Consider the following 26,962-nt stretch of genomic DNA (forward strand, 5'->3'; position numbering starts at 1 on the left):
TTTTTTTTTTGTTTTTTTTGGATTGATGGAATAGTTGTTAGAGGGTAATCAATCATACAGCTTACCAATCAGTTAAGAAAGATCTTTAATCAGCTTCAGGGTCTTTGGAGGGAATGTACCTGTTTACAATGTCCTTGAGGGAGGAAAGAGCACATATTATCATGTTTCCATTATTCCTTTACTATCAGCTCACTTTCTACAGTTCAGACTAAAATATTACTTTAAATCAGTGGATTCAAATTGCATTCCTCAAGGGCCAGAGTCCTGCAACTTTTAGAATTGTCCCCTGGCCTACATACTTGAATTAAATGGTGAAACTGCCAGACTAAGTTATACAGAGCTTGGCTAATGAGTTAATATTGAGCCAGGTGTACTGAAGCAGAGAGACATCTTAAAGCTGCAGGACACTGGCCCTTGAGGAATTAAGTTTGGGAACCTGGTTTTAAATAGCTTAATTTCTAATATTGTACAACCTTTTGTTTTCTCTCTTCAAATGCCTGAATATTTATGTCTGTGTTAAATCATGAAACTACATTTCATGCTATTAAAATGTAGTAAAATTAATAAAATATCAAAATATTAGATATTTTGGAGAGGTAACTGAATACATTACACGCCTAGAATGGATAATTATGTAATTTTTCTTTTGACTGCCTACAATACCCATCGACCCTTTCGGTGGAACGAGGGTAACCAGCCGTTGCAGACTGCTTGAAGCTCCCTGTTGGGTCCGTATCAGGTTTGCTTGTTGCACCGCTTTACCCACCAGTCTCACAACTGTAAACATGCTGTCATTCGCTTTCAAGCAGCTCACACGGGTAACTATTATTCTCTGAAATATTTCTGTTTGTCATGTTTTCCACCTCGGTGTTTTCTGTTGTCCAATTAAGCTAGCGTTTTTGCACAGAAAGACCAGTTAGCTAGCTGCAGTCAGCGTGGATCATTACTAACTTGGAATCAAGGGGTATAAGTAGAAAACCTTATGGCAGACAGGGTTTACAGTTACTGCTTTAAAAGTTATTGCGTGTAACAGTATACAGCTAGATGTCTCCTTTGGCCTGCTCAGTTGCTACTTTTTATACATCGGCATTTGCTTTCTATCAGATGGGCTAGCAGGTTAGCTTTTCCAGTTGCAGTACTTACTAGTTACTCCTGAATCTCTAATGATGCAACCTCCACTGCCTTGTGTCATCATGAGGGGAAACTGCAAGAACCTAAACACATAATTCAAAAACAGTCCTTGTTATGCGTTAATTATCTAATGGAGAACAAATCAGATAGTTTTTTTTAGGTAGAATATCTTATTTTTATGCATTTCATACATTTCTACACATCAGCGAGTTTGTTTTAGATTGCATTTGCAGTGAAATCTACTGGACGGACAAAGGAAATCGTATTTAGACAAGGGGTACACTTCCAAGGTGGATACAAGTATTTAAAAATACATTTTATTTACTTTTTCATAAGTTGTTCCAAGTTTTTGAGTTAAGTTAAAGGGAGGGTACATTTATTGTGCTCAGGGCTGGGGGTGTAGCCAGGCATTTTAACAGACTAAACGGAGATAAGCTGTTGCCTCTTGCATCTACTGTGAACAGACAAAACAACAAAAGTTTTAGCTAATCTGTTCCAAACGTCTTTTGGAAAGATTTTTAAAGCCCAAAAGATCCGCCCTGGATGAAACTTTGGTTATTTATTCTTAATAGAAAACTCTTTCAAATGTTCAGTATAAAATACTTTATTAATGATGTATGTTTTCCTTTTTAAAAAGTATGTGAATACGTTTGTAATTAAAGCTGTGCGATGCACACAAGGTTGTGATTAATTTTCTGAGTGGCACTATTCCAGACTTTGCAATACAACAAAACTTTCCCAGTTTGAAAATAGTTATTCTTGTTCAATTTACATCTTTGACTGAACTCACTATGTTGAATCAGGTCTATAGTTATGACATATTTTAGTGAAACTTTCATGTCTTTACAAAAGTATAAGTAAATTCTATGCAGGAATTGATGCAAGTTGTCTACTTTGTTTATAACTCTGAGATATTCATGTACAGATGGGTAAAAGCACATTTGAGATTGTGAAATGACAACTTAATGAGTCTTCATGCAATATCTAATGCATTAAAAGTTCCCAAACCCCAACAAATACTTTATCTGCATAAATAAATGTCTATAACAAATTTCTTTTTAATTTCTCAATATTTTTGAAAATATTTTTTTCCCTCATATTTTTACTTTTTGTTGACTTATCTGTGCAAATAGAGTTGGTGGGTTAGTTACTTGTTTACTGTTTGTTCTACATTTTTTAACATCTACCACATATCTTAGTTTAAACAAGAATGGGACTTATTGAGTTAAAAATGTCTGTGTTTCTGATGACTTTTAAAAGTAATGTAAAGTTGGACTGACCGTACTGTCAAAACTAGATATGACTGGTTCTGTTCCAGTACTGTTGAAAGTGTAATAGAGCTTAATATGTTTTCTCAAAGCAGAGAAATGATTAACTTCCTGACATCCTGCTTTTATATTGTTGAGCAGTAGATAAAGGTTTGCTGTTCAGCACTGGAAGTAGTTGTCAGCAACTTCTTAACTTGTATTAACTAAACTTAGCAGTGTTGGTGAGTAGCTGTCAGTGCTGCAATCATATGTTGAATGTACAACTTTTATAAAATATACAAATGGATTGGGCAAATACAGTTCTTTGTACTTTAATCTATGGCTTTGTCTAGCTTTTTAACTGCTCAAAATATAATTCTGAGTTAATCTAACTCCACCAGCATAATAAATGTGATATTATAAGGTTATTTGCTTTTAATTTATGTTGTTTTTTCTTAAATTGACATACTTTTTTTCCTTTTTAGTGTGTGGAAATATTATCTTATTTCCAGTTTAGAGTGAAGCTTTGAATTTAGTTAAAAATGTCATAAAAGTTAGCTAATTAGCTATAATTTTGGATCACGCAACCTATTTATGGGATATGGCAAATTTCACATATTTACTCAGAAACAGTCTGTGACAAGTTTGAGCCAAATTTTTGTGGCATGCACTCAGCCCTAGTTTTACAAGTCAGTACTTTTCAGTGCGTTTCTCATTAAAGACTTCAGTCAGTTCACATGCATGCATGCTTTTCCTATTGGTGGAAATTGGTTAAGTACATTCTGACAGACACAAGATATTTGTACATTTGTGCTCTCTGAGTCGTGTACTCATGGGACACATATTAGTGAGTTTTTCAGTCCGTAGCTATGGTAGACATCTGATTTTTAGAAGGACAGCAGCATGACTCATCATAGGTCATTTGTGGTCTTGGAAATATAACTTCAATGATATGGGTGCTTCAAACTTATTTTGTTTTTTTACCACAAATTATCTGTTTCACATTATGCTGTCAGGACATGGTGACAGTTTTAGCTAAATATATTTTTATAAAAGTTACCTCCCGCAGCTTTAGATTCATCAGTCCTGCATATATTTATTTTTATGTAACATTACCAACATGTGCTGCATCCCTACAGTATTTAGACTGTAATTTAAGTATTTTTTAGTGCCTGGAATCTCCCAAATTCTGCTTTTATTACACCATTTAAATGCAGTCCAATTGCCACACATTCCCACGTGTGATGGGTCATGGTGACAGAGTACTAAAGTACAATGTTCTATGAGTAGTGTTGTGTGATATTAGGATATCATACAATTTAAATATACTGTTGATTATTGCAATGACAAGATGACATTTTCCACATTTCTCCCTTTGTAAGCTGTCATTATTATTCTTTCAGTGTTTGCACTAACCTTCAGCATCTTGGGCACCATTAGCTGTTTCAGTGTGTTTCAAACAGATTAAATATATTATTGGCATGCAAAGCATGGATTTATCACTCTTGGAACATGATGACCAACAAAAACTACAATCCAAATTTGTAGTGGAATAGCAACATGTGCAACATACATGTTTAGGATTGAATGGAGGCAATCAAGAAAACAAGCTTCTGTAATTACCTCACATTTTTACTGTATTCAACAATATTTCATGTCTTCTTTTGAGTGGTAGACTAAGGGCAAGCAACCCAGATGCTTTACTTGTATTTTTCCCTATAACATGTTTCTTTATCTCTACAGTTAAGACCAAAATTATTCATATCTTTAGCAGATTTGGATTTATAATTGTTTTGATTCAGCAAATATGAGATGGGATTGAATCTTAAAGGAGCATAACCTTAAAAGAAAAGAAAAAGTGTTTTGTCGAAAGATTTTTACCCTTCTCTTTAAAGCATTGAAAATATTTTTTAGGTTGAAGCAATCAAACAGTAAGAGTTGCTCACCAACTTTTTGCATACATTTTCTGTATTTTGATGACTATCTTTGGTGTTGAGCTCCTTAGGGCTGAAACGATTCCTCGAAAGATTTGAGTAGGCCTGTCACGTTAACAAATTTTGCTGAGCGATTAATTGCCTAAAAAAATGATTGCGATATAAACGATAATATTGTTTCAAGACCAGTTGACACTGATTTAATGGAAATGACTAATAATGATTTCCTGCCATAGGGAGATGCACTTTATTTTCAAAAGAACACACAACACTGTAACTGATAAATTAAATTAACAAAACAACCAAAAACAAAAATAAAATGGATTCTCTGTCTCCATTAACAAAAAACATACTTGAATAAAAACTAAACAACATAAAGCCAAAGTGGAAATAAATACTGATTCAACCAAAATAGTGCAGATTATGAAGTCTGTATACTGTATTGACCTTCAGTAATCACTAGATTTAAATGGAGAAGACGGGCACATCCTGACGCAATAGTTCACACTACATGATTTTTTTCCACTTACGATAATCTTAGAATGTTGGGGAATCCAAGATTGTCGCTGGTGATTTCGTAACCGATCATCCTGCAGTGTGTGGTGTGTTACGGTAGATCGTCGGTTGTGGCCGCTCTGATCTAAATCAGGGGTTTTCCCCAACTGGGAACTGGGAACAGACCAATCAGAAAGCACGGATTCTCCTCGTGCTTTCTGAGGGGAAATTACGAGGGGAATCCCAAACATCTGACACAGCGCCGAAGTCCAGCGGACATCGGAGATGATATGTGGAAACAATATTAATATTTATTCAACATTTCGTGCAAAGAATATAGAAATGACAAGGATAGGAGTTGGAGCCAAATTGCTACCGCAGTTGATAAACCCGGTAACTTTTCAGCTGTTCTTCTTTAACGTGACATACATAGGTTATAATGATTTTCATTCAGTCAGAATTTTACACTGACTCTAGCCACATGCATAACAGGTAGATTCTAGTAAAGCATTGATTAATGCCCGATTTTAAAATTAGTTAACTGAACTTGTAGCCATTATTTTGTGCCCATGTGGCTGGACACCACATGGCATGACGAACCCGATTGAACCGTCATACCCTAGGATTTCTGTCGGCTAATGTGTGGTCTTTCAGGTTTTGAAAATGCCCTGAGAGCAAAATCTGCAAGGCTTTTTTTTAATTTTTATTAACTAATAAGTTTATGAAAGTATAACCAGCCTTTGATCTGAAAGCAGACGCCCTGGGTTGAGCCTCTGTCCCTTTGTGCCTCTCCACCCCATCCAGATTTCTCAGGCTGGTGTCACCCAGGGCAATTTGTAACAGACAGTCGGACTATTAGTCAGTGACAGGGAAAAGGGGCATCGATGTGTCAGACTGATGGATTTCTGCCCTGTTGACACTTCTTCTCTCCTTTCTTACATATCTTTTCTTTTTTTTTTTTTTTTTTTCACCGTTCCACCACTATAGTCCCGTTTGTTTTTCTTGTGTTGCAGGGTTGATTGTTGTTTTGGTATAGCCACTGAAGGACAGCAGTCATCTGTAAAATTGACTTGCTTCAGGAGCTGGCAAAAAATGGACCAAAAAAATAATACAAAACTGGGATTAATTAAATGATTTCCTTTCTTCTTCTTTCATCATTTCTGGTACTATTCTTTTCTTACACATTTGACAAGAAAAGCAACAAATACATTCTGGTCATCACAAAGATGAGGTCTGTTATCCTGTTATTAGCATCCAGGTTAATGTGGTCTATTCTACCCTTTTCTCTCTGCAGAGTTCACCTTCAAACAACAGTGTAATCTGTTGTCTAAAAATAGTCCCGCTGTGACATATTTGGTGCTCACATGCTGGCTCTCACTTTTCTTGGATCACTTTATCTTGCGTTTATTAATTAATCTTCTGTAATCATCAGTGCAGAGAAAGGAAGCAGACGAGAGGCAGATCACAGGGACAACCTGTGAGTTGTCTGTAGGAGCCCAGAGCTATTTTATTTTGGTGCCTAATAAGGGCACCATTTGTGCATTACATGCCTGAGTTTGTTTAGCAGCTCGAGCTGACAGGATGGGGACATGAGTATGGGAAAGGGGGAAGAAAGAAGCTTGCAACAAGCAGAGGGACCCTTGTCTACCAGATAATGGATGCATCGTTGGCTTATTTTGGGGTTATTTCAGCCGTTGACTTTCATTGCTTTGGTTTGCCCCAGTGGAAATGCAAGAGGGCAAATGATAGTTTCTGTCAGGATTTAATGACCCCTCTGATTTCATTGCGAGATGTATATCCTCAGAGGGAACTCTACTTTTCTTTTCCGGAAGATCTTTCTTTTCTAAGATTACCACTGCCACCAGCGAAGAAATGCCAGGTTAGACTTTGGTTAAAATTGGTAATTAACTTGGCAATAATGTTATTTGATTTTCTTGTATAGATTTCTGGCCTATTCTAATTTCTCTATGAAATCCATATTAAAGCCTGGTTCTGATTAGCTATATCTGCACTAAACAGTATTAGAACATTATGGGATGGCAATTTTATAGGCAGATATTGCACAAACATCTGCTGCAATAAATCCAATTTTTTTCTTCCTGTTGCCATGCATGTTTCCGACACACTTTATGACCTCTAGCATCTCGGATATGCTAAAGTTCATAGACAGTCAGGCTATTAGTCCGTGGATATCTACTGCAGTAAGACTCTGCCCAAGTTGTTGAATATCTTACTGGTATGCAAACAGTACTGAAATATTTGAAATATTAGCCAATAGCTATTGGCTAACACTTCTGATATTAACCTTGTGCACACTGATGTAGTGATAACTACTGTGTGTAGGCCTAATAGGATTTTTTTTAATCTTTCAGAATTGTAATTGTCTTTAATCATATTTTAGCAATTATTTTGTCTAACATTAGTAAAACCACTTCTCACGGCAACTCAAGAGGCAAGAGTTTGTTTTGTAATTGGTGATTTTCTGGTTTGAACACCTGCACCGTCCTGTCTGAGTAATGAATCTTAAAGCACAAAACTGTTGAAAGCTTTGCTCTCTCTCGCTCTCTCACAGGCTGAATAAGTCACAAATGTATCTAAAAGTATTGTAGAAAATTCAGTTTCTTGTTAATAAGCTTCTCACGTCTTTGTGCTTCTTCAGACTACATTTTTAAACTTTGAATTCATCCTGGTAATTCACTTTTGAGTCTGTTTTACTTAAAAAAGACTTCCACACTCTAGGCTGCTGACCTCAACATAAAATTCTTTGCACATCATTCTTTCTGCATTTATGTAGAGTTTGTGGATTGGATTGGATTTCTTTAGATTACCACTAAGGGACCACTGGTCAGGCCAATCAAGTTGAAAAGTTGCAAATTCTAATCAAAGGATGACTTCTCAATGTATATCTACTGTAGTCCCTCTCCTATCTTGCACTATTCAACCTTTTCCTTCTTGAAAATATCAAGTAAAACTATAAAATCTTTTTCTCGTTCTTTTCGCACCTTAAATGTAGAAAAAAGGCCTCTTTGAAAGGTAAAATACCCTCAACATTTTGCCGCATTTGAGAAGAGGATAATAGCTCTTGTTAAATGAATGTCCTTAGTTGGTCCTGAGCATTGTGTTAATTGCTTTTTAATGGTGCTATTAAAGGGAGGCTGTCCCTCACACCCTAGCCCACCTGAACAGATGATAACTACAGGTTAGATGTGGAGCGATTGATCGAAGCGCAGTTATAATCATGTTGTTGATTAAATGTCAGGAAGAAGCCAGTTTATTCTGCATGTAATCAACCAGTCATGTGTTTAATTTAACCCCCAATGCGTTCTCTCACAAAGCACTATTTTTAAAAAAAATGTAATCGTGTCTCATATCCATTTATGTAAACCTTTGACTATTTTTCTGCTTGAAAGTTTTTTGGCTGTCCAAGCAGTATGTGGGTAAAAAAACTGAGGAGTGGAGGTAGAATTCAACCCAGTGGGAGGATTCATATTTTAAAAAGGACCCGTTAAATTTTTAGTTTCTGCACTCTTGTGCGATCTGGCATTCCAGCGGCAGCAGCAGAACTTGCCAGCCCTAGTCCAGATTAGATAAGCAGGAAGTGCTGAATCTGTTCTCTCTATACATCCCTTCTGGTACACTGAGGCAGTAAAAGTCAGTCGCTCAGTTTGTAGAAGTGCTGATGGAAGCATAATTGAATAACTGTGCTGATTATTGATATCGTGCAAACACAATCTTCTAATTGTACCAGACTACGCATTGAAGTGAAAGAGAAAATGAGCTGAGGAGAAGTCTTGGGGAAAAAAAAAATGTATTATTAAAAAAAATCTGGCTCCTGCTTTGAAATGTGAAGTATTCAAGTGTGAGACATTATGTTCTGTGTAACTTGCCTGCATCCCTTAGAATGGTTAAAAATGTTCACTGAAACTGATAACAGAAGCACCCCCCCCCCCTTCCACCCCACTCCAAGTACTTCTATAATTTGTGTTGGTCTTTATGAACCACAACCTACTTTCACCCCAAAAATGTGTTTCTAAAACTGACACAATTTAATTTGAACATTTTCCATCTGTGTTACTTCGGTCATCCTCGCTCTGTTCCTGCCCCCAGCCCTTGTGCCAGCGGCCCTCCATTCGTCTCAGTGTACGGTTCCAGCAGTCCCATGCAGCCACCCGAACGGTGGATGAAGATGGATCCTGGACCGGACAGGAGAGTCTGGCTGAAGACGACCCAGAAATGTGGGCTCTGCTGCGGAAGGAGAAGGACAGACAGTGCCGTGGTTTGGAGCTCATTGCGTCTGAGGTATTTAAAACTCAACAGTGAAAATTAATAATTTTCATCTTTTTGTTTATGTTTATGATCATGCAGTTTTAAAATGCATTTGGCATTTTTTTTTATTACTTCCTGAGTATGTGGGGGGGAAAGGTAAACTGAATCAGGAAAAAATGTTGTGCTTCTGCACTTTATTCCATTATCTGGAAGATAAAAAACTGAATTTGTATTAAATAAAGGCTTTTTAACACTGATTTATATTTAGATGACTTACCACATCAAATCTTTTGGCAGGCTGTACAGCAATTAAATAAGATATTTTTATATAAAAATGCTTAGAGAAATCTTTACTCGTTATAAGATGGAATATCTAAATATTCGCAAGAACCAAAATTGGTCATTCTTTTTGTTCTTATTCCAGAGCCTTATAGTGTGAAATGGAGACTGTTACTATTCAGAAGAGCAGACAGTGTTTTATCTTCTGTTGTTCTTTCTCTCTCCCCTTGTTTCTTTTTTGCCACAGTAGTTGTTCAGTGGAGTATATCAGCCTCTTCTCAGCACAAAGCCTGACCGCTCTAGTGTGAGATAAAGCTGAGATCTTCATCCTGCTTCCTCTCTAACTCACTCTGCATGGCTCATCAGAGCAACAGTCAGGCAGACGCACCTTGAAAGAAAAGACATACATTTTGACACACGTTACCAACCCACACACCCAACACACACACACCTCAAAGCGACTGCTTTTCCTTTGCTAATACATGCACATTTATTGGCATGACAGACGGGTGCAACAGAAAGCTGTTACTGGAGCTGTTATCTTCCTTGATCTCCTCTTTCCTCTTCTGATAAGCATTACCATAACCACTCACACATGATACACCAGCACCACCCAATCAAAACAGAGGGTGGGGAATGTATTTTTCTATGTCTGCCTGTACAGTTTAAAGAGTATTCACACTGGGTCTGCAAAATATGTTGTTGTCACGATATCCGTTTTTAATTTACTATTGTTGGATGGGGTGCCATAAATGCCCAAACCTGGCACACACAGTCGTACCAGAAATACTAAAGGTTACAAAGGGTTGCACCACACTGGCGGGCATGAAAGAAAGGAAAACGTATTCATTACAATTGTTATGATCATCACAATATTTAACAATATCAACGTTGCAAGTTTTTCAAATGTCAAGCAACCCTAATTTATTGCCAATTAACTTTTTGGCATTTTAACACAAAAAAACACTAGCCTTGTATTTCACTAGGATTTATGTGATGCATCAGTACAAAGCAATGCATAATATTTGCATTGAAATCGTTTTCTTTCTTTTTTTTCACAAAAAAAGGTTTCCTGTGCATTTGTGTTGTAATTTTTTTCTGCATTTGCAGGTGCAAGTAATTTGATTATGGATCTACCAGCATCTAGAGGACTTTGTTAGAAAAAAAGTTAAAACTCAGTCGAATTGAATATCAAGCATCCTTTAACTCTGTACGTCCTCAAATGGATTTAGGTCTGGACTTTGACTGGGCCATTCTAAAAAATGAATATCTTTCAAATTTAAATTATTGTTGTATGTCTGGGATTGTTGCCCTGTGGAAAGCAAACCTCTCAATCCTTATGTAAGGCCTTTTTCTTATATTTTGCTCCATCCATTTTTCACATCAACTTCCCTGTATCTGCTGAAAAGACTAATTATTGCAACGCACTGTGTTACAGACCAGTGTTATAACATACACTAGCTTTGCTGCAGAAGTTAAATTGGAAAACCTAAGTTGGATGTCAGGGTATCTGATGTTTACTCAGAGATAAATTTAGTTGTTTGTTCCATCTATTAACTGTACAAATATAAGGTACCTGATAAGGACCAAAGTCTTATCATTTCACTACTGTTTGTCTTTTACTGTGATTACACAATCATCATTTGCATTTCATGAAATGTGAATGACATGTGAGGCATGATAAAAAGAATAACGGCTCAGGTTTTAGTCCAAATCTGAGATGTTATTTAGCTTAAGGATGGAGTTTTTAACGCATGTCAGAACTTTGCACCTATTTTTTAGCTGAACATACTAACAATACTTTAACTATGATAGCATATTTCAACATAGGACATAAAAAAACGGGCCACAAGAATATACCTCAACATGTGCACAAACACTTATCACATTATCGTGTGTCCTCCAGCAGTGCAGAGATAAACACTCAGAAGTGTTGAGTGTTAGTCTATGGCCGACCACAGGTTCAATACTGTAATGATTGCTTCTAGCCAAAGGGGGATTTCTCACTATCACTTAACAGACTTTAATTTGCCATCCTTGTCCCTTCTATCCTCTCATGTCATTGATCTGAGTGTGTGTGTGCGCGTGTGTGTGTGTGTTGTCATCACAGAATTTCTGCAGCCGAGCAGCTCTGGAAGCTCAGGGCTCATGTCTGAACAACAAATATTCTGAAGGCTACCCAGGGAGAAGGTGAGTGTTTATTCAGCCACACCTCAGCTTATTAACAGTGCTGATACTTTGGGCTTTGGGACATTTGCTGCAGATCTACAAAAATAAAGGAATGCATGCATGCATACTGATTTATGCTGGGTTCTGCGTGCTGCATACCCTAATCATGTTACTAATCCACCGCCCCTAGGTTGCTGACGAAGATTCCCAATGGGGAACATTGGATATATTTACAGTCGTTTCTAATTGAGTTTTCATTTATTTTCGCGCAATAATTTTTTAAAATTGATTATTCTGTTTGAATAATTCACATATCAGCAATAAAATGAAAGCTTAATACTGTGAAACACTCATCGTTTGATGTTTAAATAAAAGCCTTATAAGTCTCCTTTCTATTGTATTTGGTGTTAGTTTAGAACCCTCTGCCCACATTTGCCCTCTCTGCTGTTTTACACTTTATTGTAATGAAACAAAACATAATCCGTTTCTTTTTAAAGGTTTGTGCTGCGGCAGTCAGTCTCTTTTTCATCTGCAATTCCGCTGAAACATTTTCAATATTTTCAGCCTGAAATGCCCTCAGTTTGTCGTAACACATTTGGGTCAAAGATGGAAGAAGCTTTTTTCAACTAATGATTCCATTTCCAACTAATGCTTTTGAAGTGATAAAATATTTTGATGACATGGATTTTGATGTTTTGCTTTGTATAACAAAACAATTTACAAATGAATATGCACGTTTGCTGGGTTTTCATAACACGGTTTACTTGCAAAGTTCACTTGATTACTTGCTTCATACATCAGGAGTTGTTTAAAGAAGCAACCATTTTTGCATGACCTGGTCCTGATAGATTCTGAATGTAATGGGCTATTTTAACAGGAGGGTAATTATGAAAGAAACAAACTTGCAAGTCTGAATGAAGATGAATGAGTAAGGTAACAAATGTTTTGCATATTATGGTATTTTTCCCTGAACCTTTAACTCCTCAGAACTTGTTTACTTAAAACTCCTAATCTCTTTGGGGTTGTTTGTTGCAAGGGTTTCCAGTGAACTGTGCTGTTAATGCCAATTATATCATCTGACTCTTCCTAACTCATTAAAAAGAAAAATTATAAAATTGAGAGATGCTTTTTGAAAATCATATATTGCCTATATCCTGTTGATAAGTTAACTTCTAGCTGTAGAGCAGGAATGCTTATTGTTTGCAGCACAATATCTAAACCTTCTTATTTAGCCAGTTTAAATTAGCTGGGGAAATGTCCTTTTGATTTTCAGTGGGAGACATTTTCACGTCAGAGTTTCTACTTCATTTAAAGTCTTAAATTTCACAGTTGTTCATGAATTGCTTCTAGCATCATCTTTCATCAAGAATTAAAATATGAAACTTTCTTTTAACATTATCACCTACCAACATTATCACCTACCAGCATCATCAAGTGAGAGTTTGTATTTGCAGTTTTTATAATCTTGATGTCCTGAGGGAGAAAAAGAAGCTTCCCTGAAGAAACTGAAACAGGAAAATACATTTGATGTTAAAGCTATAAGCATTTATTTCAGTTGCATAATCTTTATAACTTAAGTAAAGTTATTTCAACTACTGCAAAAGTAACTAATTCTGATGAGTTGCATATTAACATATCAAAAACAACATTTTTGCCCTTGCTCCATTTTTTGCACAGGAAAGAGAAACTGCACTCAGGATACCCAACCCAGTGTTTTACACCAACAGAGATAAATTTCTGACTTTTCATTGCAGTTACTCTCTGAAAACTCCTTCTTCTTGCCTCCTAAGTACCAAAATAGTGTCTCTTTCATGTTTTGACTGTTGAAATATTAAGGCCAAATAAAGATTTGCCGGTTGAGTACATGTTGTTCTTCCTTTTTTTTGTTTTTTTGTTTGACAATTATATTTTCTCCTGCCTTTTTCTTTGGCCTTAGATACTACGGTGGAGCAGAAGTGGTTGACCAAATCGAGCTTCTGTGTCAGAAGCGAGCTTTGGAGGCCTTTGACCTGGACCCAGAGAAGTGGGGTGTCAACGTCCAGCCATACTCGGGTTCTCCTGCTAACTTTGCTGCGTACACAGCTGTTCTCAACCCGCATGATCGCATCATGGGCCTGGACCTGCCTGATGGTGGACAGTCAGTATCCACTGCTGCTTCTTATTCTGTTCTCCCCCTTTGGGGTTTTTCTTGTTCTTATTCTCTTTCTTTTCAAAGCTGCCCCAGTTTCTTTGTTGACCAAAACTAGTGTGTCACTTTGAGGCTTGAATAACCAACACCATGGCTCATTCCTTCTTTTTTTTTTAGATATATATATATATATATATATATATATATATATATATATATATATATATATATATATATATATATATATATATACTTTTTATTATTATAGCAATTTATTTATTGCATAAAGTTGTCAGAGTTGCACATTGAAAAATATTTTTTGTCTCTGCAGTCTGACCCATGGCTACATGTCAGATGTGAAGAGGATCTCTGCAACATCAATCTACTTTGAGTCCATGCCTTACAAGCTAAACGTAAGCAGATGCCTGCAGCATACTTTTCAAAACATACTGGAGAAAGATAAGACAGACAACTAAAATTTTACACATTTCAAAAACAGAATTTTCAAATTTCGTTAAATCTGTTAATTTAGAATCTTTTTCTGCTTAAGAGGAACCTTGGCAGCACTGCTGTCCTTTTTTTCATTGGCTGTTCTGAAACCTTCTCACCTACTTCTACTCTGAACTTATGGAACATGTTCCAAGTTTTTGTTTTATATAAGCATAAACATTTATATATTTCTTGCATTTACGTATTAGCACTATTTTGATCCCTGTCAATTTGCAATGCTTGCACTGTAGCAACACTTAACTGGATTTCCATAACTACTCTTATAATAGAAACAATTAGACATGCTCCTATAAAAGCATTAAGCCACTTAAACATATGTGCATAATTGTGAATTACAATAAACTAAAGCTGTGCAACCATTTAATAAAATTATAATAATCTAAAAAGTACTTGTCAAACAAATGTGTGAGCACAAAAACAAAGGTAAGGTTGTGGAGACTGACCAGCTCAGTAAACATGATGCTGCTGTTGACACCTGTCGGTTGTGTCATTTGTAAAATAACTGAAATTATTTGTTGGGCTGAATTGAATGTATGTGAAAAAGGTTGTAAATTAGCCACTCATTGTAATAGCCCCTCAAAAACATTATGAGCCATTCATAGATTCAAATACACTTTGTTTATTGGCTTTTCAATAAACAATCAAATTTGTTCGTTGAGAAATGTTGAGGCAATTTATTCTTCTTTCCGAATTGTAACATAATGCGATGCATGTGCATTTACTTACTGAAGAGGCAGGAGCTTCCTGCTGACTGACTTTTTGCCAGTTTTATCCAGATTTTACGGCCATATTGCATTGAATATACTACATTTCTTTAAATAAACTGGATTTGTTTATTTTGCTTTGTGCTTTGAGATGGCAATTGTTAATAGGATTTCTAATAATAAACTAAAATTTAGCTGAACTTACTTTCTTGTTAGTTTCATAACTGATTAATTATGTAGATGAATAATTAAAAAATGCAGAAATCATGTATAATTTCACCTTATTATATTTTAATTTCTGAAATCTTAAAAGTGCACTGCATTTTAGATGATTATTATTCATGTTGGATCGCTGATCAAATCTCTTTAGAGCTCTCTGAATGTTTTTTGTTTGTGCAATATATACTCCTTTTATATGTTTATATGTTGGCTCTGATTTGAGTGACTACTACTATGTAAATTACTTGTAAAAGTAATTTATCATCTCAATTGACTGGATGCTCTTCCCAAATTTAGTAAGTCATGTAACCCACCATTTTCAGATCTTTTCCATTCCTCATTTCTTTTTCCTCTTTGTGAAGTTTTCTGACAACAATTTTAAACCAGTGTTGTAATGCCATGTTACTAAGTTCCTATACTGATACAGGCATCAGTATAGCAGCAGCTCAAGTGTGTTTGACCCCCAATAGGTCAACCTTTGACCCCTAATAGGTCAAAGGTTGCTGAAATTTGAACACTACTCTGTTTAAAATACGAACATCTCATTACAGTTTGCAGGGGCTATGAAACAGGACTTTTTGGCAATATGTTTTTTTTTTTTTTGCTTCAAAACAGAGTCAAATTTAAACCACACACCCTAATCTATTTTGTTTAGTCTAAATGACTAAATGACTTCACTTTAATGAAGAACATTATGGCACTTTGATATTGCATAATCTCTTGGCACCCACTACAATATTATACAAACTTTATGTTTAATGGGCAACTAACAAAGCAGCTGTTCATCACAAAGCGCAGTCTGCACACAGAGATCCACTTATTGTGCCCTGACAGTGAGCTTTGGCAGAAGGAAGAGCGTGTGTCGCACTGAAACCTTTGGCTGATCTTATCACGGTCCTGGGAGAGCCTCACTTGTTGCTCTGACCTGCAGTCACCACTCATTTTTGGCCAGATTGTGTAGCAGCTGTTAATGATTAAGACCATGGTTTATTGCAAAGACTGGAAGTAGTTGTGCTTTTCTAATACCTGTTTTTAACCCTTCCTAATTTGTTTCAGTTCTTTGAACTGCCTTGTTGCTGAAAATGTGCTATATAAATAAAGTGACCTTCCTTCCAGAAAAGGAAATAAAGTAGGAGAATAGTGGGGAAATTCAGGTGTTGCAACAGTAAAAAAAATACATGCAGGTTAACTCTTTGAATGTCATTTCATTGGAAATTTACTTTAATGAAGGATGGAAAAATTGTGAAAAATATATATTGTCAGACTTTATTCCCACCATTTACCAGGTGTCCAAGGAATCCTTCCCTTTATACTTCCTTTCTTCTTTCCTTCCTACAATTCATCCCTTGTATATGTCCTTCCTTTGTGTCCTCCCAACCTCTTGTGCATCCTCACTTCCTACCTTCCTTCTTCCTTATGCATCCTCCTGTTTGTCCTGTCTTCCTTCCTTGTCGTTCCTTCTCTCTGGTTTTTATCTTTAAAGCCCAACAAGTGTAAAAGTAGTTGCTACAAATTGGTGAACTGCCAATCTGTGTGTTTTATATTTTACAACAAACATAAATAACTGTGAACTCTGGAAAGTAAGGCCTAGAATTGTAAGAACAAAAAATGTGGAGGAATCCTTGATTTAAAACATTTACTTATTTGTTGACTTAATTGTGATCTGTGAAAATCTGTGTCCCCCAAACATTAACAGGATTTATATCCAACAGATATGATCACTCCTCAGAATGTTTAATGTATTTTCTACCGAGGGATCGTGATTGTACGGTAGTGTTGGTAGCAGCTGATGGATGGCGATGAGGCTCTGCTTGTCCAGACCTGCTGATGTATGGGCAGGCAGGACCCCTCTGCGAGAGAGATAATGGGAAATCGACAGGCTGGCCAGCACCAGTGGTTCCGTCCTCACAATGAGCAGGTTGATGGAGTGAGGAGGGCATCCATAGATGTGCTCTTGAGATGGGAGATTATCAGGTTGTCTAAATAAAGCTTTCTCTCCTCCTTTCTGTTCTCTTTTTTTCTTGTCTCCTACTCCCTTCTTCTCCAATGTGCCTGTCTCCCACTTTGTTTTTTCTGCTTCATCCAGCTGTCCTTCATTGTCTCTCCTCCAAAGCTGGGAGGAAGATTAGATGGGTAAAGCTGTAGGTTAAGGACGCAGACAGGCTGGTCAGTTCATGTCTCCTTTAACTACATCCTGAGAGAAACAGATTAACTACCATGTTTCTTAAATTGCCCAGTTTATTGAAAAGTAGCGGGGAGAATCTTAAAACCAGCATGATCCGTTCAGCCTCATCTCACCAGTTTAGGAGGCCCCTGAAAGGCTGAATTAGGATAAGTAGTGGTGCATTACTTCAATTGCTCCATCTTCCTGCATGATATGATTGGTGTAAATGTCTTCCTTCGATACATTCCTTCCTCTTTTAAAAGTGCCCAAAGTACTTCAATTGCAGCTGCTTCAAATGAGCTTCAAATGGAGAAGTCTCTTCTTCGTGTTGATATGTCCGCTCTTGATCTTCAAATATCTAACAGTTTTTTTTTTTCATCCTCTCATTTTCTCTTATTTTCCCCTTCTGACCCTTGCGCTCCCTCTTGTATTCTGATATTCCTCCCCCACTTCTTCTTCTTTCAATATTTCTTTTCTTTCCTCTCAACCTGTCTGTTTTTACGCAGCCTGCAACGGGACTCATAGACTATGAGCAGATGGAGATGACAGCCAAGCTGTTCCGGCCCAGGCTCATCATCGCTGGCACCAGCGCCTACGCTCGCCTCATTGACTATGCCCGCATTAAGAAGGTGAGCTGAGCTCCCCAATATTCAAACCTCACCCTTCTTTCACCCTACCTGTTTGCTCCATCACTCGCTGTGATAAGGAGTTCAGAGCAGCTTTGTCCTTTAATGTAAAACTCAACCTTTTTTCATTTAGATGGCAAACCCACCCGTCTGCTGTAACAATAGGTCAGACCCTGCCAGACTTTCTTCCAGACACATTTTTACTAACTTCTATTCAGCTGTGGAAATTGCATAGGTCCTAATCCAGTAGCCCTCATTCTTCAGATATTTTGTGGAAAAAACATTTCAAAACACTTTTCATGCACATACAGATGCTTTCATCCTTTGTTGCCTCACAGCAGCAACTTTTAAACACACACTTCACTGTCCTCTTTGATGGTGCACAAGGGGGCCCTTTATCTGTTTTTGTTATACCAACCAGCTAATTTACTTTATTCACTCCATGACTGGTTGCCTTTGTGGCAGAGCTCCACTTTAGATAGCACCATCAGATGGAGTGTCCTGCCATTATGGAGCTGTGTTTTTAGCAACCACTAGACTTTGACAGTCATGCTACCTTCATTTTCTTCCACTGTTGGTGTCCTGACACTCTTTGCCTCTGCTTTTTTTCCATCAAACATGCATCTAGTTTATGTATTAAAGAAAGGGAATGTTATTATGATGCATATTAATTGTAATGCAGTTCACTGTTCTGATCCCATGCCAGAGATTCATTTACATTTTACCAAGCTATTTATTATTTGTCTTTTTCAATAAATGTTGGCAAGTGAAAGCATAGATTTATTGAACGTTGCCTTCATATTTCAGGCCTCTTAGGACTGCCAATGAGAGTGTAATTACACATCTTGAAATATCTTGCCTCTGAGAAGATGGGTAACGTCTGCAGATGTAGAGTTAGTTATCAAATCTTAATCATGCAGAGAAAATGCTAATGCAGAACAGCTGAGACTCTGCTTCCTTAACGTAACTTTCAACAAAGGCAGCTGAACAAAGTACGCCTTACGCTTGGTTTACAAATAATTAAGTTAGATGTTAAAGCAATGTCTTTGTTTTAATAATAATTTACTATACCGAAAGAATTAACATTTAACCGTTTGTTTATTCAATCCTTCTCCTCACAGCTATGCACAGGTATTAATGCCTACTTGCTTGCGGACATGGCTCATATTAGTGGCCTGGTAGCTGCAAAGGCAGTCCCTTCACCGTTTGAACATGCTGACCTGGTCACTTCCACCACACACAAGTCCCTCAGAGGATCCAGGTAACGACACTTATCGTGTTTTTTTTTTTTTTTTTTTTTACATTTTATCATGCTTAAAGCACAAACTTTGATGTATTTTAATTTGATATGCCAATGTAAGGTAACAATTACGAAGTAGAAGAAAGTGATGCTAGGTTTTCTTTGATATAAGCATTTGATCGAAAGGCTTGGATACAGACGCAGCAAACTATGCTGTGGCTGTATATTTTGGTTTTCTTCCAGGATTACCTTTCATTTACCTCCAACCAATAGAGAATAAAAATATTCTGACAGCATGATGATATTTCCACCACCTTGTTTCTCTGTGACACTTGTTTTTCTAAATTTTTTAATTTCTTTATTTTTGTCTTATTTTCAAAATAAGACACAAAATCATTCATTATTTTCTTTTCCACTGCACCATTCTACACTATTTTTGGTCTGTTAAACTACATATCTTTGAAAGACATTGACATTTTCTGTTGTAACAACCTGAAAAAAAGTGTGTATGAATATGTTTGCACGGCTCATAGAAAATAACAAATCATTAAATCAAGATTAGCGTTCAGAGTTGTAGGTTTGTAATTGCAACAGTCGTTTATTGGGGAATGACTTTGTTTTGTTTAGGGCTGGCCTTATCTTTTACCGTAAGGGCGTCCGCTCGGTGGACAGGAAAGGAAAAGAAATCATGTACGACCTGGAAGACAAAGTCAACTTTGCAGTGTTTCCCTCCCTGCAGGGTGGACCTCACAACCACGCCATTGCTGGAGTAGCAGTGGCTCTTAAACAGGTAAATTTAACAAAAAAATGCTTAGTGGAAATGTGAATACAAAGTTTTGATTTGTATGGAAAACAGATGTATCTATTGCTCTGGTATCTACTGTAAAAGAGTAAATCTGAATCTTGTTGATCTGTGTTCTTGCAAAGGGATTTAATAATCTTTTTCTGTTTATCTTCCCTATTTTTTATTGTTAATGGTATAAATTTTAGTACTGTCTTCAGTTCTGGTAAAGACAATAAAATAGTTGGTCTTGGAATCACAGTTCTCCAAGGCTCATCCCACTGTTTCTCTATTGTTTGTGTGTCCAGGCTCAGTCTCCTATGTTCAGGGAGTATATAGCCCAGGTACTAAAGAATGCAAAGGCTATGGCTGCAGCTCTTCTCGGCAAAGGCTACACTCTAGTATCAGGTAATCATACATGTTTTACACTTGACTTTTTTTTAACCTGCAGATAAGACACTGATTCATCTAACAGTGCTGAAACAAACTCATGAGAACCCCCTGTCACAAAGATGCAAATTACACAGCAGGAGGAAAAAAACAAAGGTGCATTTAAATTCATGATGTGTAAATGTACTAATGCCAATAAAGCTGCCTTGTCAGTCAGGAAAATCAAATCTGATGAACGCGTTCGCTCTGTGATTGTGAACAAATGCTTGACTCTTGTTTAACTTTTAATATGCTGGCCTCAGCTCCTTTTTGATCTATGGCCCCAAGTTGATACTTTTTAAAAAATGGACCTGTTTTGTGCTTACACTGCAGAATGTAATTTATTTTGTCATGCAAGTAAAATAAAAAGAAAAAGATGTTCTGTTGCTAAAATGGAAATTGAATTCAGTTTGCCAAAAGCTACCAGCTGAAGGCCTTGGTACAACATGAATGCGTTTTAAATCAACTGTGGTCTAATCCGTCACTGCCTCAATGTATTGGAAAGTATTTGTTCTGTTTAGGGAACAAATACATTTGATTAATAAAATGGAAAAAACAAAAAATGACGGTCACACTTTATTTGAAGGGGGTTGAATAAGACTGTCATGACACTTTCATAAACATGACATAACACCTGTCATGAACATGAATAAGCCTTCATGAATATTTATGACTGTTGTCATAAAGCGTCATTCGGTAAATTATGACACTTTTACTACAAAGTTGACATTATTCAAAATGTCTTTGTTATGACAACTTGACATTAACCAAGAAATCATTACTGTTTAAACTTTACCTTTAATAACATAAAGTTACCTAATTTTTAAAGTGCAATCAGTAATACTTTTATAACAAATTTATATCAGTAATGATTTCTTGGTTAATGTCAAGTTGTCATAACAAAGACATTTTGAATAATGTCAACTTTGTATTAAAAGTGTCATAATTTACCGAATGACGCTTTATGACAACAGTCATAAATATTCATGAAGGCTTATTCATGTTCATGACAGGTGTTATGTCATGTTTATGACAGTGTCATGACAGTCTTAGTCACCCCCCTTCAAATAAAGTGTTACCTAAAAGACTGATAAATTAAATTATGGAATTAAATAAAACAAAGATATTTGATGGTTTTCTTATTTTGGGGATGATGTTTTGCAGTAACTAGAGAGTTTTCTTACAGGCATCTAAATAAACCGTTAATCACAGTGACTTCAGAGATGTACACATAAAACGCTAAAGGATTCAGCATTAGCTCATCAGATTAGCTCAATCTAATGTCACAATGACTATATTTTCCCAAATTCTGTTTGAGGGATGTGCAGACTGATTCCTGGAGGTTCCTAATGCTATGTACCAAACTAAGTTAGAGATGCACTGCCAGCCTTTTCTAAATCCCTGTACGCTGGCTTCAACTGAGGTACCAAATATACCACCTGCACTATAATTAATTTGCAATTTGTTTAATAACCCCATTGTAGTAATTAATTGTCTTGTATTCTAAAAAGTCATTTAATTTTAAAGTGTTGTACATGCGAACTGTATATGACCAGGTTTCAGAAGACAAAAATTAACCAGATTACTAAATGAAAAAGTTTTTCTATAACAATATAGCTTATAAAAAATACTGAGTTTACAGTGTTTAAGCTGTTTATAATAGGTAATGGTGAAAGAGAAACATCTGTAAACCTAAGAAATTCAGAGAATTAATACTACCAAAACACTTTTGAACAGTGTTCAAACTTGACTACTTTAAAGTATATAACATAAGAAAACGCAAAACAAATAACATGAAAATACTAATGAAGTTTATAGCATGTTTTTAAAATGAATATAAATAATAATTGTGTCAAATTAGACTGAAGATATACAGGATGCAACCCTAAGTCTAGGTGTTTGAAGCGTGTCTGTGTCTAGTCCGTATGGATTGAACTCCCTCTGCCTCAACTTGTATCTGACTTGGTGAAAAATACCTAAGGTTTTTTAATGGCACCTTTTTGATAACTGTGATTAGTTAGATTTTTAATAGTTTCCAGTCCTGCTCTGTCTTCCTGGAGGTTCAGAGCACATCTGCAAGTTGATGTATCTGTTTATGATATATCTGTTGGGTGTGGAGTCTGGGAAGATTAGTGGCTACTAAGGTTGTGGAAGCTATCCAAATGTATAAACTATTCATTTATCACTTTGATTAGTTAAGTTTCTCTGCACACTGCATGTCAAGTGGGAACATTTAGTTCTGTAGCATCTGTCAGATGTTTTGTACGAGGCGAGCGTTAATTAAATCATCTTGAGGTCAGTTTTGGAAGGCTGCGTATGGATATATTTCATTTAAAGGTAAAAATAATGAGGAAAGCAATTAGTTTAGAAGCATTTCTGAGAAGGAACTTGGTTAGATTTAGTCATACAGCTGTTGATGATATGTTGGATTGAAATGTTCCAGGTGGAACTGACAACCACCTGGTTCTGGTGGACCTGCGGCCAAAAGGCATTGACGGCGCTCGAGCTGAAAGAGTTCTGGAGCTCGTGTCGATCACGGCCAATAAGAACACGTGTCCTGGAGACAAGAGCGCCTTGACCCCTGGAGGCCTCAGGCTGGGTAAGGATCGCTTTCACAATATAGTACAATAATAGGCTCGTCATATCTCAGTTTATATTCAGAAGCTTAGATTAGAAAAAGAGAAAACAACATATTCTGTCTTATTTGTTTACTGTTTTGCAAAAAATGTTTTATTTTTGCAAGTTCATTATGCGTTGACGAAAATACCTTCACTGTTTGTGTTTCTATACGTCCTTTACCTGTATTTTTTTGTTGCTGTGTTGTTTTTTTCTTCAACACATCAACCACCAGAGCAGACTGGTGGTTGATGTGTTTATAGACTGTAAAAGTGTTCTTTACTGTTTTAACAAGTGGGGAGAACAATCAAGATCTTCAGTTTTTAACCTGCTGATAAAAGAAAAAATGATCCATTCAGATCTGTGGCCAGTGTTTCTGCTCCTGAGTATTTATAGGTTAAAGATTTTTTTGATCATATAACATTTTAACCACAAATGGAAACGCATTATTACAAATATTTAACTTTTTCTTTCACTGCTTTAGAGTAACTTGTCAGCAAATAAGCAATTTCCCATTGGGATCAATAAAGTATCTTCTCATCTATTCTGTTCATTCAAATGAAAATCAAAATTTCTGTGTTCTGGAAAAGTTCTGGTTAAAAAGCACTACTGATGGTTTATTATGCGTTCAGTAGTTTCTGAACTTCATTTACAATACACAAGGTGAAAAAATATACAAAAATACCTCGAACTTTTCATTGGACTTTTCACTTCCATATCTATTCAAGTTAATTTTTTAATACACAAATAAAAACAGAAAGCACTTATTTTTTTTTATTTTGACTGAAAGTAGTGGAAGTGGCATACTTCTGGATCTATAAAAGTCTTGTTTTAATGAGACTTTCCACCAAGTAGGTCTAAACTGCTAAGAAGCATTTCTTTCTGAAACACCCAAATATGTACTCCCAAGCAAAAAAAAAGTTTTTCCTAGAAAGTACAGTTAAAGTCACAATCTTTGAGCTGCAGTGCAATGTTTTGCAGATATTACTTTATGTTTTGAACAATTTTCACAGCAGGATCGCATCAACTGCCTTAATTTGTTATTTTGACACACTGACACAGTGTTCGGATTAATTGACAATTCAAAAAACTTATTTTCACCATACTCTGCATAGCTGAGAGGAAAAAAAAGAAAGTCTAGGAGAAATTACAAAAGCATGAAAGAAAATGTAAGTAATTAGATTTTATTTTTGGTCGTAGGCGCTCCAGCTCTGACTTCCAGACAGTTCAAAGAAGACGACTTTGTGCAGGTTGTCGAGTTTATGGATGAGGGATTTAAGATCGCTTTGGATGTCAAGACAAAGACAGGTAAGCCTGTTTGAAGAGAGGTAAATTAAGTCTGTAACTCAGTGGTTGCTGTGAACATATTTATGTGTGTTAGTGAGTTAAATCAGAAGGCTGGATGAGGGGAGACAGTTTTATTTTCCAGCTGGTGGAAAGACAAAAAGAAGCAACTAAATCATAGTATTTTACTGTTTTCTACTGCAGCAAAGCTCCAGGACTTCAAGAACTTCCTCCTCCAGGACCCGGAGACGGTGGCGCGCATTGCAGATCTGCGACACCGGGTGGAGGCTTTTGCCAGGCCGTTCCCCATGCCTGGCTTCTGCGACCATTAGGCGGAGTCACAGATCTGTAACAGCCAGGTGGCAGACAGCTGGCCGGGCAGAAGTGTGCATGGAGAAAATGGAAAAATGTCATGGTAGTGAAATGTGGATGGTGCCTGAGAATTAGGATGACTTTAGTTCATTTTTTTTGTCTTTTTGCAATCAGACCTGCAGAGACACATTTTCTGTTCGTGCTACTTTGCTGTCATTCATTGATATATTCTTGGGAAAAAAACAAAAAAAAAAAAACAGGCTTTCGATGGAAGAAAATTATCAGGAAAAAAAAAACTGACAATTTTTTTGTATAACAGAAGAAGCTGCTTTTTGTGGCGCGTGAGAAGATTATTCTCAGCTGTCTTCACAGTTTATTTAATGCAAGTGTGAAAGGAAAAAGCTTGTCAAATCAAAGCTACACAAACACTTTTCAGTCTGACTTTATACAAATTTGTATCTTCAGGACACACTCCAAGTCTTAATTTTTTTAAGGTTCCTATAATGTGCATCACCTGTATTATTTTATTTTTTTTACAGTTTTGTGGCATCATTTGCTGTTTTGGAATGTCTTAATTTCTCTCTGAAAAGATGCTATTCAACTTAGCAAATGTCAGAATATTATTTTTTGAAATGCAATTTCAAAATATTTTGAGCCGAAGTTCTATGAAACTATATATTTTAACATGACATAGTTTATTACAACACTACAAATTATGTCCAGGATATTTTTGACTCATTTAACCTTAGTTTTTTTTTTTTTGTTTGTTTCTTTGTTTACACAACAGGAGCATGTTTTAGATTTCAGATTTTAATTGTTCTGTGCTTTGCTATGAAATCAGTATTATAATTAATCAATTTGTTGTACGAATGTCGACTAATCATGCCAACCTTTCATGTAGTTTGTTTACAAAGAGCATATACTTTTCTATCCATAGTTTTTCCTCCATCATTTGACCATGTAAGGAGTTTTGAAAAGATTTATTTCTGTCATGTCTAATTTATCTCATTTCTCATCATATTCTTCTAAACCTAAAACAGTAAGGAAATATAGATTTAATAAAACATGTTTGAGTGTTTTGTAGTCTTAACTGGTTCACAGTTTAGTGCTGTTGTCATGGTCACTGCATCAGTGATAAAGTGGGATTTCTGTTTGTGAAATGTTAAAACAGCATAATGAGGAAATGCTTCTTAACTCTGAGATTGTTTCTTACTTTGCACAAAGCACAAAATTCAAAGTAAATTGATTACAATACATTTTCCATATATTACAACTCTTGAGCTAAGCATATAACAAAATATACCAGGAAGTATTTTTGCTAACACGTTTATTCATCAACTATTGGTCTATGAATCATCTGAAACCTTTCACAGCTTTGTTTTACAGAATATTTTTAGTAATTTTGTTAGCATAATGCTAATAAAACTAATCATACAAAGTAAGCTGTATGTGGTGTGATTTATTTTATATAAAACATTGTTTAATTAGGATCTGATTAATCTTTATGTAGATGTAAGTGTGGAGAAACAAACCTACTCCAAAGGTAGAGGCTCGTGACTTTATGTTTGGATTAGTGTCAAACAGGAACATAAAACACTTTTTAGCATTCTGAGACATATTGTTTTAAAGATCATACATTTTTTATGATCTTTAGTTGAAATGTACTAATGCAGCTAATCAGGCCCAAGTCATCTTTTACAAGTTTCAAGTTATAAAAATAAAACGTTCCTGTTAGTTCTAATTCTGACTTGGAAAGTTAAATATTCTGTATAGCTGTTGCACATATAAAAAATTGTGAAAGATGCAGGAATGTAAAATATTTATGTCCAGTTCTGACTATTTATGCCTCATGAAAACAGTAATGTATAACACTTTGTGTAGGTTTATTGTTTGAGCCCATAGAATAGGGAGTAATGCATTACTTAGCTGTATTTCTAAGGTTTTTTGTGGTTTTATTTATTTTTGTGTGTGTATGTGCGTTTGTGTTTTTTGTTTTTATTCTGTTGAATGCAGCTGTATGTGGTTGAAGGTTACACTTTCTGGTTGAAACTGGACTGATTTTCTTTTCTCCAGAATTTGTGCACGACGAGTGACACACACACACACACATTGTTGCACTGATATGCATTGTTTTTAGGATTCTGGAGTTCAGTCTCTTGCCCAAGGCCACTCCGACATGTGGCGGGGGTTAACTGAAATTAAACTCACAATCTCCAGATTGTCAGACAGCTACTCTACTCCTGTGCACCTCAGCTGCCCCTGTCCTGCCTGAAAACCAAAAATGCACCATAGAGCTAATCAAAGGTCCAGATTCTTTAAGAGAAATGGCTCCTCACGACAGAATGAAATCTGAAGCTACAAACTAGATTTCAACTATTTTTGGAGAGTTATGTTGCAGCTCACTGTCAAAATGTCAGAGGAAAACGTT

The 26,962-nt window shown here is 36.2% G+C and overlaps 1 protein-coding gene across 1 annotated transcript; it reads left to right on the plus strand.

Moving 5' to 3' along the window:
- Positions 1 to 669: 669 nt before the first annotated feature.
- LOC106924114 (serine hydroxymethyltransferase, mitochondrial-like) lies at positions 670 to 25,976 on the plus strand. The gene is made up of 12 exons (XM_014997653.2): positions 670 to 818; positions 8,915 to 9,106; positions 11,463 to 11,542; positions 13,458 to 13,658; positions 13,981 to 14,062; positions 17,753 to 17,875; positions 18,994 to 19,133; positions 19,740 to 19,902; positions 20,202 to 20,301; positions 22,766 to 22,921; positions 24,139 to 24,246; positions 24,427 to 25,976. Exons 1-12 carry the CDS (start codon positions 786 to 788, stop codon positions 24,552 to 24,554), a joined length of 1,506 nt encoding a protein of 501 aa, XP_014853139.2. The 5' UTR covers positions 670 to 785; the 3' UTR covers positions 24,555 to 25,976.
- Positions 25,977 to 26,962: the final 986 nt, after the last annotated feature.

This window comes from Poecilia mexicana, unplaced genomic scaffold (genome assembly GCF_051168715.1).
Source record: "Poecilia mexicana isolate PSO_F unplaced genomic scaffold, ASM5116871v1 scaffold_5, whole genome shotgun sequence".
NCBI classification, from domain to species: Eukaryota; Metazoa; Chordata; class Actinopteri; order Cyprinodontiformes; family Poeciliidae; genus Poecilia; species Poecilia mexicana.